This window comes from Maniola jurtina, chromosome 8, assembly GCF_905333055.1.
Source record: "Maniola jurtina chromosome 8, ilManJurt1.1, whole genome shotgun sequence".
Classification (NCBI taxonomy): Eukaryota; Metazoa; Arthropoda; class Insecta; order Lepidoptera; family Nymphalidae; genus Maniola; species Maniola jurtina.
In genome coordinates, this window is record NC_060036.1 from 11,735,671 (window position 1) to 11,754,770 (window position 19,100).

Here is a 19,100-nt window from a genome sequence, read left to right on the forward strand (position 1 = left end):
ACTCCGTTTATATATTATTTTTGTACCTACATTTATTCGAGCACTGACATTTCAAATAAAACACAACTGAACTTTAATTTTGAGATTTTAATCAAATCACATATTAATAGTGTAAATGTAAAATTACACGTCATCGTACTCTAAACAATATGCATAAATAAATAGAACAATAATATCCTAGGTACTAAATGTAGAATTTTGAGATATCTTAACAGCTGATACACATTTATACAATATAAAATATATCACTGGCAGTGACTAGGTGTTATTATAATCTCCTAACATTTTCACCACTGCTCTTTGCACTAATACTTCCGTGAAATGATCTTGTTCTTCATTTTTGCTTATCTTATTCGACTTGGCTGAAAAAAAAACCAATTCAATATTAAAAAAACATTGTTTTATCCATACAAGTGATTTATTAATATTTTCTAAAAATAATATTGTATTTGTCTACGCGGAAGGACAAAATAAGAATTTCGTCTATTATGTATAAGAAAACACTTTATTATTACTTATAGCATACTAAGTATATGCTATTAAATACAACTCTACGTATAAGCCTATCCAAATGCTAAATGAAAATGACAGTGTTTTGCACCTCCTGCTTAATTCCACTCACAACTTTGTTACGAAAACCACGCAGAGAGAAATAAGTGATAAGATTCTTACATAACGCGCATGGTGTTGGTGAAGCCAGAGCCCTGCCTCCAGCCAGTGACGACGACGACGTTGTCACCCGTATTGATGAAGCCACGCGCACGCCCGAACTTCAGTCCATACTGCACGCGGTTGTCCACATCCTTTAGCCAGTCGCTGGCTACCGACTCTGTGTGTAACAAACCATAACATTAGGCAATGTTCTCGATATGCCCTCGAATGACCTTGAAACAATATGGCATATTTTACTAGCTATGATAAGCCATTGAGCAAGAGGCAACATTGAGCAAAGTTTACACTCTGGAATATGAAAGGCATCTCTGAGCAAGGTAAACTCGCCCTGACATTTGACAGGCAGTACCGAGCAAGGTTAACCCACCCTGGCATTTGGTAGGCTGCACTAAGCAAGGTCGACTCACCACGTCAAATGATAGGCAACACTGAGCAAGGTTAGCCCACCCTGGCATATGACGGCAGCATTGAGCAAAGTTAATTCACTTTGGCATATCGTCGTCTTAGAGTGAAAACCTCGGGAATGCATTTTTGCTCAAATTTATTTTATTGCGTTTCTAGGAAGAAAACCTCGCAACGCACATCCTGATCTAACTAATTTGTTCATTCGATACTCGTAACGCCATCTATGATTAAATGAGAAACTCGTAAATACTCGCTTCTGTTAGTTACAGCCAGCAGTTTTTTCCTGAAAAGTTACTTCTTTTACACTTACGAGGTTTTCACTCTAAGCCGTCGATATGAAGGTCAACTGAGTAAGGTCGACTCACCCTGGCGTGTCACGGCAGCACTGAGCAAGGTTAATTTACCCTGGCTTATGAATTGCAGCTCTGAGCAATGTCAACTTAGCCTGACATCACTGAGCAAGGTCAACCCAAACTGGCATTTAAATGGCTGCGCCGCTGCATTGAGCAAGGTCATCTTACCCAGCCATGACAGACAGCATTAAAGCGAAGTAAACTCACCCTGGTACACGATTGGCAACACGCCACGGTAGAGGTGCGCCTGTCGCGCGGTCTGCGGCTGGCGGGTGACAGCGATGATGGGACAGCGCGGTCGGTACTTGCTGAGTAGGTGCGCGGAGCGGCCGCTGGTTGTGATAACTACTATGGCAGACGCCATACACTTGCTGGACGCTTCTACGGACGCGATGGCAACCGAATGCGCCGACTCAATTGGAAGCTTTTCCTGTAATAACATTTAAGAAAATTATATCCTGGAATGGCTTTTTGAAAGAAATGAAAATATGTAATTAAAGTAGGCACGCTACAGTTCGAAATGGCAATCGTGGTATGAGGCAGGGGGACGCCCCGCACACCCGCACTATTTTTAGAAAATCAAAGTTTGACAGTTGAAAATCACACTAATATGGTTTATAATAAATTATGCTCAAATACCTGAGAACTGAGGTCAAAGAAGAGCTGCTTATGCCAGATAGCTGCCTCGGCCTCCTTGCAAATGTTAGCCATAGTCAAAACACACTCCAACGGATAGTCTCCCTTGGCAGTTTCACCAGATAACATGACGCAGTCTGCTCCGTCCAGGATTGCGTTGGCAACGTCCGATGTCTCGGCACGGGTTGGGCGCGGTTTCTTCACCATTGACTCCAACATTTGTGTGGCGCAAATTACTGGCTTGCCAACCTGGCACAGAAATGGTTAATCATATTCCTTATAATATAGATAGAATTGGAATCCAGCAGCAGGAACTTAGGATTATAATTATTAATATGCTAAGGGAATGTCGAAAGGAATTTTTATCTAGTAAAAAAATCTTAAGAACAGCGTAGCGCTGCGTGCATAGTTGGGTCCTTTAATTCATCAATCCAGAAACGACTAGTGAGTCGTAGCGCTTTCTCGAAAAGGCGTATGATAGTGGACAATCATTGTAGGCTGGCGGATGGATGGACGAGGCATATAGTTTTATTTTATAGAAGTTTAATAGTTACCCTGTTGCACCGAGCAATCATTGTCTTCTGGGCGAGGAACACTTTCTCTGGTGGGATCTCAATGCCCAAATCACCGCGAGCGACCATGATTCCGTCAGATGCCTGGAAACCAAAGATAAAATCGTCACACTTTATTAGATTAGGCACTAATGTAGTGAGATTACTGAAATGATTAAAGACCGACTTAATTTTTTTTGGTGCTGGTGTGGCACTACTAAAAGCCATTAAACAAAATATTTTTTTGAAGAAGAATTTTTTTGGGTAAGTTTGATGTTTTAAAAACTGCAGGATAATACTGCTATGTATATTTCCATGTCATCTTTATTACGTATCGAAATTTCGAATATTTTGTATGACTATGTGTAAATCTGTGTCGGGTTTACTTCTAATCATCATGGTAATCTCAGTTGGATTGTATTTCATTCGGGGTACGAACACAATATACCACTTGTAAGTTGTTACATGATCCAATTGTTTACCAAATCGTCTGCATCCGCATCTCAGAAACGAGCTAACAGCTAGAAAATACAAACGAGCGCAAACTACTTACAACTGGACTGGATGTAGTTAAATACGCATTCAAGACGATCTACTAGTAAGTAGTATGTAACTTTCGAAATGATATTCAAGCGGTAATAGTGCCATTGGTAACTACGAGTAAGTTGGGTCCAAAAAATAAGAGAAACTGTAAAATGTAGGCAGCAATCATACCTTTTAATCTACTTATATGCTATAAACGTGTTATAGACTTACGAACGAACGAGAGTCGAATTTTTTCTCTTTTCAATCTGATTTTTCAAATTCCTTCATAGCACGAAATAGATCTTCTGTTTAGGAGCTTCTGAGACTTGCTCAACACTACGTACTGGGCTTTGTGATGTAAGTGTTGGATACGTACCGCAATAATTTCATCGAGGTTGACCATGCCCTGGTGGTTTTCAATTTTGGAGATGATCTTGATGTTCTTGCCCTTGTCTCCGAGAATGCCGCGGATCTCTGTTAGTGCTGCGCCGTTACGAATGAACGAGGCAAAGATCATATCCACCTAGAAAGACATATTTTACTTACCTATTTAACAACTAAAAATTGGTGAACTGCTAATAATGGTGGTGGTAATTAGTTAAGAAACTGACTTGGTTCGGAAAATTAAAATCATTCTCTACTATTTTTTTTTCAAATCACAGGCAAATGAATTTCTTAATGTTGGAGAAGGATTGTGTTGTGAAGTTACGATTGCATGAAGTTGAGATGAAATAGGAACTTATTTGTACCTAATGCACATAATATTATGAAGCAAGAATAGCTGTATGAGATGTAATTTAGGATCATGAAATTGTTTTCACGGTCATGACCAATCTTGTACCTAGGTATATTAGATAAGAGTTATGAACGGTTACTATCTATGGTCTAAGATAAGCGTCGTCAAGACATTGTGTAGACTGGCAATAAACATTTGATATCTGTACATGAAAATAGCACGTGGTTGGTATTTCTCTCCCACGCTCGGCCGTGCGTTGATATCGCTAATCAGTAGGTTTTTGCTTGTTGTAATTGTACTCATATCAATGTCGATTATGATTTAATGTAACAGATACGATGCTTAGTAGCTTTATTATTTTTATTAGTTTTAGAGAGTTACTATTATTGTCTATTCTCTACCATTTCATCTACTTTGGTATTACGTATCTTTACAAACCTATCACCTATTACTACAGTAAATACAACCATAGGTAATTATAATACTATAATACCTACTAAGTGTAGGTATATCACGATCTGGCTAAAACGACCACACTTTTTTAAATGCGAGCCAGAAACATGAAGCTTATTTTACATTTTGTTCGCAAACCAATCTCTAAAGGTATCTAAAACACGATTTACTGGGAATTACAAAAAATTGTATTCAAGTAAAAACGAAGTTTTCATAAATAATAATTCATACTCACGCCTTGTTCGACACCAAAAAGTAAGTCAGACTTGTCTTTTTCGGAAACGGCAGGCAGATCCACGGGCAGTCCAGGCAAATTCACACCCTTTCTTGAACCCAGCATACCTTAGTGACAGAAAATAAATATAATCCGTCATAGTACCTAGGTACAATTAAAAATATATTTCTCCTCAATATTTCAAGGTTCGTTGTAAGTATAAGTTGTAAGGATATTCTACCATCAGTTAGAAGCATATCGTAAAGAAGAATTGAAATCATAAACAGAATCATCAGATTCATGTGAAGGAACATTGCTTTCTTTGGACTTTTACAAAGAGAAATCCAATTTTCATTCCCAAGATTAGGGTTGGAAGGAAGAATTGAAAGCAAGTTACCAAAGACCCAAATGGTTGGACGATATAAGGGTTGACAGGCTTAGTTACCCAAAGTTAAAAGAAGCGGCTTTAGATAAAGTAGTATTTCGGATGATGATCGCCAAATGAAGAATGCGGGCGATGATGATGAACGGAATGGAAGATCATTTACCTCCATTCTCGATGGAGCAGACCAGCCCGTCAGAAGTGACAGACTGGCAGATGATGGAGATAAGGCCGTCGTCAATGAAAATGCGGTTGCCAGGCTTCACCACGTTGGTGATGTTCTTGTAGTCCACAAACACGACGTTAACGTTTCCCTTCTCGGCGTATGCCAGGTCAGTAGTTAACTTGATTGTCTCCCCCTTCTTGAGTTCAACCTCTGCTGAGCCACCCTGTTTATAAATATTTTTGATTTAAATAAATATAGGTACCTGTGCCAAAGCCGATACCGCAAAAAAGTACGATAACCGCCTCAGCTCATCGATGTATAGATGGATGTCTCTACTTCACTGTGGCGGAACAGGGGTTAAACATACGGTATGCCGTGAAGGTAAGATGTTTTCTTCATTCACATATTGATTCTTACTAGTATTTCAGTTTCTATCTATGTACTTGTCTCTCTGAAAGTCTTTCTCCAATCAACAAGGAAAAATTGGTATGCTAGTAAAAATTGATTAAATGTTGGAACTTGAAACTTATAGCCAAGTTTTAGTGTTCGTCTAAGTCCAGTTTTAGCCGATCAATATAGGACTGGTAATGACATTGACCTTGACAATATTAGCTCAGGTCGGACTTGGGAGTGGCTCATTTTGTGCAACTTTAGGTCTGAATTTAACTTTTATGTTTTTGCGTTCCTAAAACGGACGGATGCACAGAATAAACCCAATGACGATAATAACTATGGCATAATGAGCCTCGATAACTCAACGGTTGAGGAGCGGACTGAATTCCGAAAGGTCGGCGGTTCAAACCCCACCCGTTGCACTATTGTCGTACCCACTCCTGGCACAAGCTTCAAGCTTAATTGGAGTGAAACAGGGAGTAATTAGTTATAATTAGCATGGCTAATATTCTATTTTTTTCTTCCGGCAACTAAAGTCGAAAATGGAGAAGTAGGTATCAGCAGCCACGATTATTCTTGTGCATATCTGAGAAGAAAAATACTTACGCCCTCTAAAAGACCAGTTCTAATCTCTGGTCCCTTGGTGTCCAATGCGATGGCCAGCGAGAATGGAATGCCAAGTTTCGAACTGTAGTTCTTCTCCGCCTCTCGACAGTTCTTGATGGTCTCCGCATGGTATTCGTGCGAGCCGTGCGAGAAGTTCATGCGCGCTACGTTCATGCCAGTCTCCATCATCTTCTCCAGCATGCCTACATCGCGGGAGGCGGGCCCTGGAACAAAGCTCTTTGTTATTGTAAATAAGTCGTGATTTAGAAAAACATTACTTTGTCTCTTGTCGACTTTGAGAGCGATGAGTTGTGCTATGAACCCTAGAAGTTGAAAGCTACTTTTATTTCGGTCGCCTTGTATGAGAACAGGCTTACGCTTACTACCTAGTGTTGTAATAATTAGCATTTTAGCAGGTTTTCAAATTATTCAAAAGCTACGCCTTTTCAGTTCTCCCATGGACCCGCGGAGTAGACTAAGAATAAGTATTTTCAAGAAGGCAGGAACCACCTAACAGAAACATAATCATAGTGGTTGGATTCAGCAGGCAGCGCCAGTGTATATAATGATGTCAGTTAGACGATGCATAATTATCTTGTAATACATAAGTAAAATGAGAAACTTACCAATAGTACAGATAATGCCAGAAAGACGGACATAGGAGGCCTTTGATTCAATGTCCAGTGAGCACATGTGTTGCAGGTGTGACCCCGCGTCGGCGGCTGCTAGCTGCATTGCAGGCTTGTTTGCGGACCCCGTCTATAAAACATAAGATCATTGAAAAGAACTTCTTTATGCTTGACTTGAGAGTAACTCAGAAGTCTTAGTATAAGATTTTTCATGTCACCAAAGTTGATAAAATTCGAATCTCGAAACATTTTAACGTTAAAATAAAACTGTGTTTTTGTTTTAAAGCTTAAGTTCACCCATACTCTGCAACATAATACAAGTTCGAATCGTCAAAAGCATCTACTACTAACTATTACCACGGTAATATTATCTATACAGTATTCTAACTCGGCCGTATCTTTGAAATAAATACCTACAGCTGCGCGGTGCGTAAACATGCGGTAGGGCTGCCCGCCTCCAGCAGTTTAATTACATTTGCCTACTTTGTGTTTCCATCTAGTTTTGTGATTGTAAATATACTTTTTTTATATAAACAAATAAAATACTTTGTGAATTGCATAGGAAATGTTCAATAAAAATGCGTGTTGTTTTTTGATTGGTAGATTTAATTAAAAAACCATGTTTATGATTGAATAACAAATCGGTCTTATAATTTGAGACCGAAAAATATTTGCGCCTCGACTGAGACGTAGGAAATTAAACGAACGTTACGAATTATTAAATTTTAAAGTTTAAAAAATCCGCATCCCTATAAAGCTTTTAATCAAAAATTGTTTTGGGGAACATGGGCAAGATAGAGAAAAAGGAATAAATGTCTTTTACTTGGTTATAGACACCTGCAGCTGCTTTACAATTTATATATTTGGTTTTAAATGAAGTTCGGAACATGTTCTCCATTTTTTGTATATATTCCACAAAATCATCGCTGGGTACAATCAAAAAAGTTTGCGAATTAATCTTATTGTAGTCCCGGTACCTTAAATACCGACATTCTGAGCTGAAATTGTGGCTTCTTTGATCGGGTTTCACATACAAAGAAAAAATCGCGCGGTTATTGTTAGAAAAACAAAACACCGCCCGTTCGTCACTGCGGCAAAGTCGCGACTGTCTGCGTGTCGAGCGCCTGCCGACATCGAGGTGCGTAGGTATAGCTCGCGTTTCGTCCGTTTGTATGAAGTTGGAATACTGTACATACCATTACCGTGCTATTACATTAGGCCATCGAAACTCAAGAAAACTTTTGCATGGGATAACTGATATAGTGTTTCAAAATATTCTGGCTTTAGAATTCTGGCATTTGTACTGTCTATCTTTTTATTTTAGTCTGAGTATTATTTTTTTACTGCAAAATAATAATAATTTATACTTAGTACAAATAATTTGTAAATGGAGTTTACAGTACAAATAACTAACAGGTGCGCACTAATACATTTGGCATTGAATGCGATAACTGTAGCAAGTACCATGCAAATACCTAGTGTACTATATTTTTATTATGACGTGTTTCAACTAAGTAGGTAAGATACCTAGGCACATACATACCTACTTGAGCACTGCATGTTAAAACTTAAATTAAGTAAATGACACATAAGTAATATGTACTTACATTAGTATTTTATGCACTTCAGCTTTATCTTTCTATGTGATTCAACAATGGTATTAGAGCTGATATAACAATATTATGTGCAAAACAAAACATGTTGCTCACATGTGCAATACAACGCGCATTGCAATTTTGAACTTTATTACGTTGTAGTAAGGATGAGAACTACTTTGAATATCTTACTCTATTTACAGCTGAATAGATTGCTAAAAGAGCTAAATATGCCTGTAAACCATTTCATATGTTTAGTGCTATGACATCATAAGACTGTAACTGTAGTAGAGTAGGTAGTACCTATACCTACATAAATAGAAACTATAGGTAAGTAGGTACCTATTGTTAGTGCATGTAGAGATGCTTATGTATTTTTTTAATTAAATAAGTAGGTACCTAAATTAAAATAATAACATCTTAGTAGGTAGGTAAATAATAAAAAATGTTTAGTTAGATTTTTTTTGCAAAACTTTAATTTAAAATAAGTAGAGTCTTAGAATTAACGGATATTTATTTTTCACTTAATTTTAATGATTTTAAATACAGAATCCAGAATAGCATCACTGACTCAATAAGCTCTGATTCTATCTCTATGGTTGTCATGGTGCGTTAAAATAAAACAAATGAAAATTATTATGTTAAGTGTCTACCTATTTATTTCGAACCAAGATTTCGAAAATATGCAAAATGAGATCTTTTTCAATAGACAGACCGGCGTATTGGTCAAAGTAAAAATGTTCGCACGATAAAACTAATGATCCAGTCTAAAATAACACGTTCCGATGCAAAGTACGGAAATAGAAAATCGTTACCTCAGTTTTGCCATCGTAGATTGTAGGAAAAACCATATTTACACGATGATTATGAATACTTTTTTTGAAAATACAATAAAATGGTAAAGTCTGCGATGTTAGTGATCTTGAACTGCCCTTTGAAAACTTCTCTCGGCTGCAATGAAACGCGGACTTGCGTATTGAATGCCGAGACAGAAACGTCGGCGCGCGCATCGAAGCGACGTCGCGCGAGGGTGAGTACAAAACCACCCAAATATTTTACTTTTTAAAAACAAAATCCTTTTGTATGAAAGCCCCTTCAGTAAATATCCCTAGTTACTATAAGTAGTTATACTTTAACTTTCGAAAGTTTTCATTCAGAAATGCTTACAGTTCGTCTAAATAATTAGCATTTCTATTTTAACATCAGCTGCAAGGGTGCCAAAACTGTGCCAATACTTGCTGAGTAGTGAGTACTGTCACTATGACAGACATTTTTATTTTTATTGCCATCCCATCCGTGATTTTTAAAGTGTACGAGTTTATTGTTTTCCCGAAAGGTTTTCCCGCAACTTAAAAGTTCCCGCTATTTTTTGACACTTTTACAGACGCCATTTTTAGTTTTTGAAAAAAAAATTGACATATTTCGATTTTAACTTCCGCTTTTATTTAGAGCATTATAAGCAGTTAACAACATTTGGTTCATTCAAAAAGATTTTCATATTTTTGAAATGTAAATAGAGCGTCTTTTTTTTGGTTTTTATTTGGAAGTGGTTGATAGGTATAATTACGCTATTCTACTTTAATTTGGCGATCGAAACAAAATGTGACATAGGTACCTACGTATCTGAAGTGTGAGTGAAAGTAGGTCCCTAATGTAGTTACTTACCTAATTAATGAAATAAAGAAAGTAAGGGGATACTTTTATTAATTTAAAAGAAAGATCACAAGGCACATTACAGAGATAGCAAAGCAGTAATCACAACTGATCTGAACTGAATACAGGTGGATGTTTTCAATTCTGTTTAGTTAAATAATAGCTGTAAATGAAGTAGGCACTTAATAATATAACTAGGTAGGTATCTTTTCATTTCGATGTTTGAGTAGGTAGATAATTTCATGATGTGTTATCGTTGTGTTGATTTGTCCTTCAATCACGTCACATTACAGAGCAACGGATTGACGTGATTTTTTTGCATGGATATAGTTAAAGATTTGGAGAGTGACATAGGCTACTTTTTAACCCCGAAAATCAATGTTTCTAAGGGATATTTAAAAAAAATCACGCGAACGAATTCGCGACTCGTGGGCATCAGCTAGTAAGTCATAATGTTGCTTTATATATAATTTTTACTTAGACATGTCTTTTATAATATAATACAAACTTTAATAATAAAATCTTTATTTATAAACCTACTTAAATTGTTATTTTAGGAATAGGTACTCACCTATCAGGGATTGTGATTTGTATTCATTAGAAAATCACACTAATATTATAAAGGAGAAAGTTTGTATGTGTGTGTGTGTGTGTGTGTGTGTGTGTGTGTGTTTGTGTGTGTGTGTGTGTGTGTGTGTTTGTTACTCCTTCACGCAAAAACTACTGGACGGATTGGGCCGAAATTTAGAATGGAGATAGATTATACCCTGGATTAGCACATAGGCTACTTTTTATCCCGGAAAATCAAAAAATTCCCACGGGAATCAAAAACCTACATCCACGCGAACGAAGTCGCGGGCATCAGCTAGTAATAACATAAAATTTCTAGATTTGAAATCTAGAAATTTTTATTTATTAATAATATAATAATTTTAAATGAGGCATTACGAAGTATAAAAGTTTTAAATGAGCAATCAAATTTTAGGTAATAATTAAGTGAATAGAAATTGCATGGCGTCAAAACATAGAAGTCATTGACGCCAGTAAAAGTTTTATTCTATAGCTAGCTAAACTTTTGCCTTAAAAACTAAACTAAATTAAAAACTCTGTATTATATTGATGGTCCTAGTTCAGTTTAAAATCCTAAATATGTTTTCTGCCAAGAAATAAAAACATAGCATCACAAGCATCAATTACTAGTAAGCAAGGCAATCACCATACATACTTACCTATTTACCTACATACAAAATATTAAAAAAGGTAGGTATTAAATTCTTTTATTCCTACCTAATGCAGGGATACAAAACTTATTTTTTTTAGTACCTACCTACCTAGTAGGATTATTCTTATAGGATTATTTTTTAAAGACAGAGGAAGTAAAAATTGTCTATAATATATTTTTATAGTTTGAGGATTAATTCATTAGAACTAAATGTTTTAAATACTAACTTGAAACACCTATACTAATATAGGTATTTATAAGTATTTGTCTAAAATTATTTTTTTAGAGCAAGTATGGGTGTGACTATTTTGATGAAAAATTACATCCTTGACAATATGGAAAATTCTAGCTGATATAAATCCCTATTACCTACCTATTTAAGAATCCGGACGAGTGTGAATCTTCGTATAGGTACCTAATTAATTGTAGTTAGTTATTCATGTAAAAACCAAGTGCCGGCGCATTACACTTACATGAAAATGTTAACTACTCCAATGTAACCTAAGAAAGTGCTACTTATTTATCATTATCAAAATATCTTATAAAGGTCCTTATCCTTAAACTATACTACAATCTAATTACTTACAAATGCCATTTATATTCCAGAAGATGCCACGAAGAACAAGTAAAATAAATTAAAAAGTTTGCCTAAAAATTATACGTCAAAGTATAAATAGTTTGACAGCAAGTATGAAGTCAAGGAGGAATTTTAGAGGTCATTGCAATGTTACAAGTCCGCACAACGAAACAGTCATTTTTACGCTAGCTACATTGTGACTTTAACAGATAAGTAATTTTGCATTTGAATTTTCAAATTGAATTTGTTTTTGTCATAAGTTACGTAAAATATAATTTATTCATAATCTAAGTGTATTTTCCACAATATGTTTCACTTTCAGAGCCAAATCTACATATTCTGATCACCAAATCAAATAAAAACTTTCTTGCCAGCAACAACATAAACCTACCTAAATTAATTTTATTTTTTATTTATTTTCTTAATTTATTTATTTTTAATAATCAACTTTAATTTCAACTCAGTATGGAACAACTGGTTGTACCTACTACTATTGTACTAGTTACCTAATTATAAACTATACTTCTTTTGGTATAATACGTACCTACCAAAAGGCATCAGAATACCAACTATTCAAGTAACATAACTAGTAACATATTAACACTACTCACTTTTATGATTCTATTTCTTGATTCGACCGCCTTCATTTCGTATACTTTTTCCTGTTTTAATCGACACGTCTTTTATTATCAACAGCAAGCTAGCTTTTAGAAGATTGTCTCATTTGACCGTTTCGGAAGATAAAAACATCGACTCTTATCTCTATCGGTTGTCAATAAACTTTACCCTCAGCCGATCAGTTTATAAATTACTTATAAGATTATTTCTACTTATCTATAAGATCGGGTTAAATTGTGATAATCGTAAGGAATCAATTCTTTAACATAACTACTTAATCATAATTTTTATTTCAACTGTGTAGTTAGGCATAGTTACGGTAGGTTACTCTCAAAATTTCTTCATTTAAAAAATATATACCTAAATCACAAAATAACAATGTTTTTAGCATACAAATTACTCTAAATAGGAAGTATCAGCCATTAATATAGGTACCAGCAATTTAAATGAAATCGCTTGAATGGAAAATCTGTAAAGGTTTGCAAACCCTGCCTTTTAAATAAAATTTTGAAGGTCAATTAGGCAACGGTGTTCATTCATTCATAGGACATATTATTATTTTAAGTTTTATATCGCTTATTCATTAAAATAATAAAGTTAAAACTCTTCAGAAGCACAACGACGCGACGATTCATAATTATTATTGTCCTGACATAATAAATAATTAACATAGGTATTAGGTATCTAATACTTAGGTATTTTGTATAGAATTCCTATCAAATGTTCTTACTTAATTCCAACTAACAGGAAATGACGTGTTATAAAATGTCATAACATCACCATCTTAATCAACTCATCGCCGAACCACTACTGAGCACAGGTTTCCTCTCAGAATGAGGTTACTCTTGTCCAGTGCGGATTGGCAGACTTCACATACCTTTGAGAACATTATGGAGAACTCAGGCATGCAGGTATTACTGTGCGTCTACACACTGCTTTACTCGCGCATTTAATCCCCCACACTAGGTCGCTTGCCTTTGCAACGCGATGGACGTCGAAACTGGCACCGTGGTACTTAGTACTTACCGACAAAATAAGGAGCGAAGGGCATGAACGAGGAAAATGCGAGTAACGCGGCCACACTACGTCTCTGCCTCCGTTCCTCGCTCCTTCCCATGCGACACGGGCAGTGTGTGGCGGGGGGTTACGATGTTTTTTCAATTCAGCGTTCAAGGAAGTACCTATTTTTAATCGACCGACTTCCAAAAAAGAGGCGGTTCTTACTTAAAACGCACATACCTAATCCTGAAAAGTTAGGCGCGTCCCGGGCATGTACCTCCGACCTCCCGAAAAAAAGACCGACATTATAACCACTAGTGACTAGGTTTTACCGCCCGTTCTTCTTTCTGGGCTGGTTTCCGCACCTAAACGTTTCTGTCTGTTGTGCGTGCGTTGCCCCTCCTCGCTAAAGTCTTCACTCCAGCTATGCAAGCTCGCTCCAGAAGCCGAGTAGAACGCCCAGGTTGCAGGGCTTCATGGAGTGAGGTTAGGGCTCCCAAATGGCGTTCTCGTTGTTCTGCCCGCTATCATACGCATTTTCTAGGAACTCTATGGACCAAAACAGTAAGTAGGTATTAATCGGAAATGTAAGTGCAAGTGTGTTTATCATCTCTGTCATCTAGTAATATGGCCCAGAAAGGAATCTAAGGACCCCGACTTCACGCAGTCCTGTCTGATATCCTAAATCGTATATATCCTTATAGCTTTGCGAACATCTGCTCGCGAAAGAAATCCTGAATGAAGCGAGCCTACAAGGCCGAGTGAACTCGTCTACGTATCTGTATGTTCGTTTGTCCGTCACAACTCCACAACCATTTTAAAAAGAAATTATTAGAGCTATGCATATTTTTAGAATCTAGTTAAATAGGTAGGTACTTATACTTACCGCTATTACCTATATAGATGTTTATTCTGATTTTGAAAAAAAATACAGGCTTACCTGTGGTACCTACTTTATTATTAAATCAGAGGCAATATTTACAAATAAAACAGATTATGATTAAATTAAATTTATTACAATCAAATTTACAATAAAAAATAAAAAAAAATACTGAGTTTCCGCATTTTAAGTTTAAACTCATTATTTTGTATAAACTACTGACAAGAATGTAACCTTTTTCAAAGGCTTTTGGAATGGCAACCGCAACTAATATACAGCTTATAAATAGAAAAGCAATCACCACCAAATAAAGTTTTTATAGACAAGAAACAAACATTTTGTGATACCATTGTGATACTGATAAAATCATAGGAATATTTCATTATATAAATGTCTTGTATTTGATAAATAGGTATAAATGGTATAAACAAAATTATGTTAATAAAATACCTATTTGATTAATTCGATTGAAGATACAACGTTAATCGAAAAGCCCGCCCCTGGTTACCCCTAAGCTGAATGGCGATACCTGTGGACCAGCGGGGATTCGCTAACTCAGTTTTTGAATGAAAGCCATCTAGCTCATTTTTGACAGCGAGGTTCCCCTTTCCCTAGACGACTGCCGATGCACAAAGCTCTTCGCCCTCTTGCTCTAGCAGCCATCTTCTCCACCGGCAGTAGATATTAAATTTTTAGGGTCCCGTACCGCAAAAGGAAAAACTGGCCAAGTGCGAGCCAGACTCGCGCACCGAGGGTTCCATACTCGGGTATTTTCTCCGACGTTTTGCAAATAATTTTGTGTGATACCCCACTAGGAATAGTTATCTTATTTTGAAAATACTAATTTATTGGTTCATGAACACATTTTCATTTTTTTTGTGATGTAAGGATTTTCCGAGCAAGTGGGAGTAAATAATGTTTACTAAATCACATCATAGATGGCACTGTCCGTCATTAACTTGCAGTGTTGTTCAGCTGTTGGAACTAACTTATTATCATAATAGCTGATGCCCGCGACTTCGTCCGCGTGGATTTACGTTTTACAAATTCCCGCGAAGACTCTTTGATTTTCCGGGATAAAAAGTAGCCTATGTGTTAATCTATCTCCATTCCAAAGTTCAGCCAAATCCGTGCAGAAGTTTTTGCGTGATTGAGTAACAAACATCCAAACATCCACACTTTAACATTTATAATATTAGTAGGATTAGGATTATACTGAAGTACCGATGTTCTGTCAACATAGATCACGATCCACAGCGCGGCGGGCATTGCCATTTCACCACAGGATAACCTTCAAGCCATCTAGCCATCATTTTTTATGATTTCAAATTTCAACATAGATAATAATAATTATTACTTTCTCATGGGCATTATAAAGCATTTAAATCTGTATGTACAATATTTCAATTAATATATCTAATTTATTAGTTATTAACTAAACAGATATTTCCTCAGTTCCTCAGAAAATAGTACATTAATAAAAATTATTTTGGTGAAGTATAATAAAATAAAGCAATTCATTGTCCTGTTTTTGCACATTCATAAAATTTCGCAATATTAAAAGATCAAATAAAATGTTTCAACAGATACACCTAGGTAACCTATGATTTAATAAAAATATTCATGGTATATATTATATTTTTCTTATCCTTCCCTATTTCATTTTTACTTTATTTATACAACAAAGGGGAGATGGGACATGGATTGCAAGAAATATTCAATGTTCGTGAAATGTTCTTAATTTTGGTTTATTGCATTATTTCATTTCATAGTTTTAATAAATTTCGAGACATAGAATAAAATCTAAAAGAAAACATGAGCATTCAACAGTCATCAAAAATGGGTTACTTACATACCAAGTAGAAAAATAGTTGCTTGTAGGAAAGGCAAGTTCTAAAACCATAGCAAATTCGTATTATATCGTTAAAATATTTATAAAGAAAGCAGTCGTATATATATAACAAGCAAGCAATATTATTATATCGTTGTGGTTCTGATATTTATGTTAATATAACAAAAAATATGAGTTCTACAATAACAAAAAAATTGTGACACCTAATCGATTTAAGGTCTACAGAAGAAATTCTAAATAATGAGGAACTTTCTAAAGCGTGTTCTTTAAAAGCCTAATTCATAGATGGCGCTGTGCATGCTTTTCCAAGGAGGTAGAAAAATATTGCTTATCCCAAAAAATTAAAGACCTCTGAGGTGATTTTAGAAACCCAAAAACCAAGTGAACGTAAATCTACATAGTTATCAAGACCAGGTGAGGTTATAAAAACAATAAGTGACATTTTCCGCAGTTTTTCAGGTTTCAAAAACGCGAAATAATAATCACTCTCAGCTTTCGTTAAACAAAGTATAGGGTATACTTTAGGGTAGGCAAAAAATTCCGTGTGCGTTAAACATTTTGAATCACTAACCAATCACAAACATGTTTTCAAAAAACATTCGAAATTCAATTCGAAAATGTTTAAAAAACCAATTAAAATTCAATTAGAAAATACAGTTTCGTTCGTAATTGGTTGATACCTCAAAATGGTAAACGCCCACCGAGATTTTTGTATGGGATTACATAACAGAGAGAGCCCGATACTTTTTTCCGCAGATAAGGTACAGCACAAATGTCCATGTCTTTGCTCAGAAAGGCATGAATAGTGTAATCTATGAAGCTTTGAAGGAACACCTCCTGGAAAATCCCTTTTTGAGATAAGTGAGTAGTTAACAAAGTGAAAAATTGAACATTATTGGTGTTCGCCAAACAGTGCTACCACGAAGACAAGTGGCATAGTGGTAAGGACGTCGCTACATCAGGTCACATTATATCAGGTCGTAACACTAAATTTTATAATACAAATTACTCTCTCTAGTTTAAATTTCTCTAACAGGGCAAAGTGCACTTATAACATTCGTGGTAATACTGTATTTTATATTCCTTTTAATTCTTTTATTCACAATATTGTTCTATCTTTGAACTATTATTCCAGTAATAAATGATTAAGGCCAAGTAATAACGAAGCTATAATATGTCACGTCAGTCTGTCTCTACAGTGTTGAAGGAATTACATGACAGTTCAACTGGTCGATTGCGAAAAAGATGTATCAATCATAGCTACAATCGCAATTGTCATGATGGCCGACTGAATTTATGGTATTATTGCTACGTCTTGTAGCCAATAGTGAGAATTGCTAATTCTGACGTATCTATTATAAGATCTCTTAATATACAAGTTCAAATATATTGCTATCCCTTTTATACTGCCATGTTACATCTAAAACGTTGTTAAGATATTTTCGCGCCATTCAAAAATAAGATTTCTGCTACATCGGCGTAACTTACAGGTGGTAAATGTTAATACTGTACTGTCTTCACTTTTTTGTAGGAGCGTTGAGCGCAACTGTAAGATCGTTACCTATCTGGAGTTATCTAATATCTTTGGTCCTGATTGGCTAGTATTTAAACCAGTCGAGTCAAGAGTACCATAAATTCACCAGCAACAACTAGTTGCGACGATCTCTCACAATCACAATTTCTGGGCCAGATGTGCAAGTAAAGATGTGTAGTGAAGATCCAAGAATTGTTTTCGAGACAAAAAGGTTGCGCCATCTCTAAATAACTATTTAAGAATTTGTCATGAAATTCGTTCCAACTGTGTAATCAATAAGATTATCTTTCGTATTTAACTAGCATACACCCGTGACGTAGGTACTGATTCTGAGCACAACTAAATTTTAGAGTATTTGCATCCTCTTCTTACTGATGTAATATGAAAAGGACAGACACAGTTTGATTAGTTTTAAACTTAATTTAGAGCTATCAAAACTCGTGGCTTTTGCTGCCAGTCGCGAGCCTATTGGTTAAATTTGTAGCGTGCACTAAAATTTAGTGTTTTAATGTAAAATTCATGTTCTATTTCTTAATACTAAAAAGAAAAAGATGCAGATACTCTAAAAGTTTAGAGAAAGACAACAGAATCAGCGCCATTGTCCGTTCGAAATTAGGTAAGTACATTGAACATACAAAACACCCTAAAACTTGTGTAGGAATTTTTAAAATTTTTAACTATCAATAGCATACATCTCGTTTTTTCTTTTATTGCGTGTATATGTCACCGTACAATTGTAAATATCGTTAAGATTATAATCTTGCAAGATTGTAAAATGTCGAAAGATTGTGAACCGTAACACTGCTTACAATTTAATTTCGGTAGATATCGCTCCTCAAATCGCTACGTTAAACTTAACTTTAAATTAATTAGATTAATTTATCCAAAAGAACATAAGTATTTATGTTCTAACCTAATCTAACTTTAGAGTTTGGCAAATAAGTATAGGTAGAATTAATTTATTACATTTATTGCCAGTCAAGTTAATTTTTCCCGAACATAATTTATCCCCGCTCGGTTTAGTGTTAACGTATCCTATTAACAGTCGTCAAAATGTAAGCAGTATGGTATGGTTCACAATCTTTCGACAGTTTACAATCTTGCGAGATTATAACCTAACGGCATTTACAATTTTATGGTGTCATATTTACATAAAATATTTATATGACTCAGTTATATAGTATATGTGTGATGATACATGTAATATGTGTGATGTATATTGTGTAGTACGTTAGGCCCATATTGTCATTTATATTAGAAAGTGGTAGCATGTACATTTATTTGCCGCAGTTAACAATGGTTAATATTTATTTTCGTTAAACAATCGATAAATTGAAGGTACAAATTCAAAAAATTATACTTTTCCTTTACATACATTTTAGTTCATATTGTCCGATTTTAACAGGCGTTACATGTGGTATTGCTATATATATATATATTTTATGCTTT

At 35.5% G+C, this 19,100-nt stretch overlaps 1 protein-coding gene and 1 long non-coding RNA gene across 5 annotated transcripts; one reads left to right on the forward strand and one right to left on the reverse strand.

The window, feature by feature from the left end:
- Positions 1-67: 67 nt before the first annotated feature.
- Positions 68-12,517, reverse strand: LOC123867445 (pyruvate kinase-like). 4 transcript variants are annotated; one of them, XM_045909486.1, is made up of 11 exons: positions 12,380-12,517; positions 6,719-6,851; positions 6,093-6,316; positions 5,094-5,316; positions 4,567-4,673; positions 3,519-3,665; positions 2,621-2,722; positions 2,070-2,315; positions 1,638-1,860; positions 673-829; positions 68-362 (listed from the first exon to the last, which is right to left on the reverse strand). In XM_045909486.1, exons 1-11 carry the CDS (start codon positions 12,413-12,415, stop codon positions 350-352), a joined length of 1,611 nt encoding a protein of 536 aa, XP_045765442.1. In that variant the 5' UTR covers positions 12,416-12,517; the 3' UTR covers positions 68-349. The 4 variants fall into 4 exon arrangements, with proteins under 4 accessions (XP_045765442.1, XP_045765443.1, XP_045765439.1 ...); XM_045909487.1 differs by lacking the exon at positions 12,380-12,517 and adding an exon at positions 11,778-11,936; XM_045909483.1 differs by lacking the exon at positions 12,380-12,517 and adding an exon at positions 9,132-9,478.
- Positions 12,518-15,356: 2,839 nt separating this feature from the next.
- Positions 15,357-18,992, forward strand: LOC123867469. The gene is made up of 2 exons (XR_006796423.1): positions 15,357-17,967; positions 18,239-18,992. It is a non-coding gene; the product is annotated as an uncharacterized LOC123867469 (long non-coding RNA).
- Positions 18,993-19,100: the final 108 nt, after the last annotated feature.

Excerpts from the sequence above, each read along its gene's own strand:
- LOC123867445 (XM_045909483.1), bottom strand. The coding sequence starts at position 9,326 with ATGCGCGCGCCGACGTTTCTGTCTCGGCATTCAATACGCAAGTCCGCG. Across the intron at positions 3,666-4,566 it reads TTTTTGGTGTCGAACAAGGC|GTGGATATGATCTTTGCCTC; the intron begins GTGAGTATGAAT and ends ATGTCTTTCTAG. Across the intron at positions 830-1,637 it reads GTTGCCAATCGTGTACCAGG|AGTCGGTAGCCAGCGACTGG; the intron begins GTGAGTTTACTT and ends TGTTACACACAG.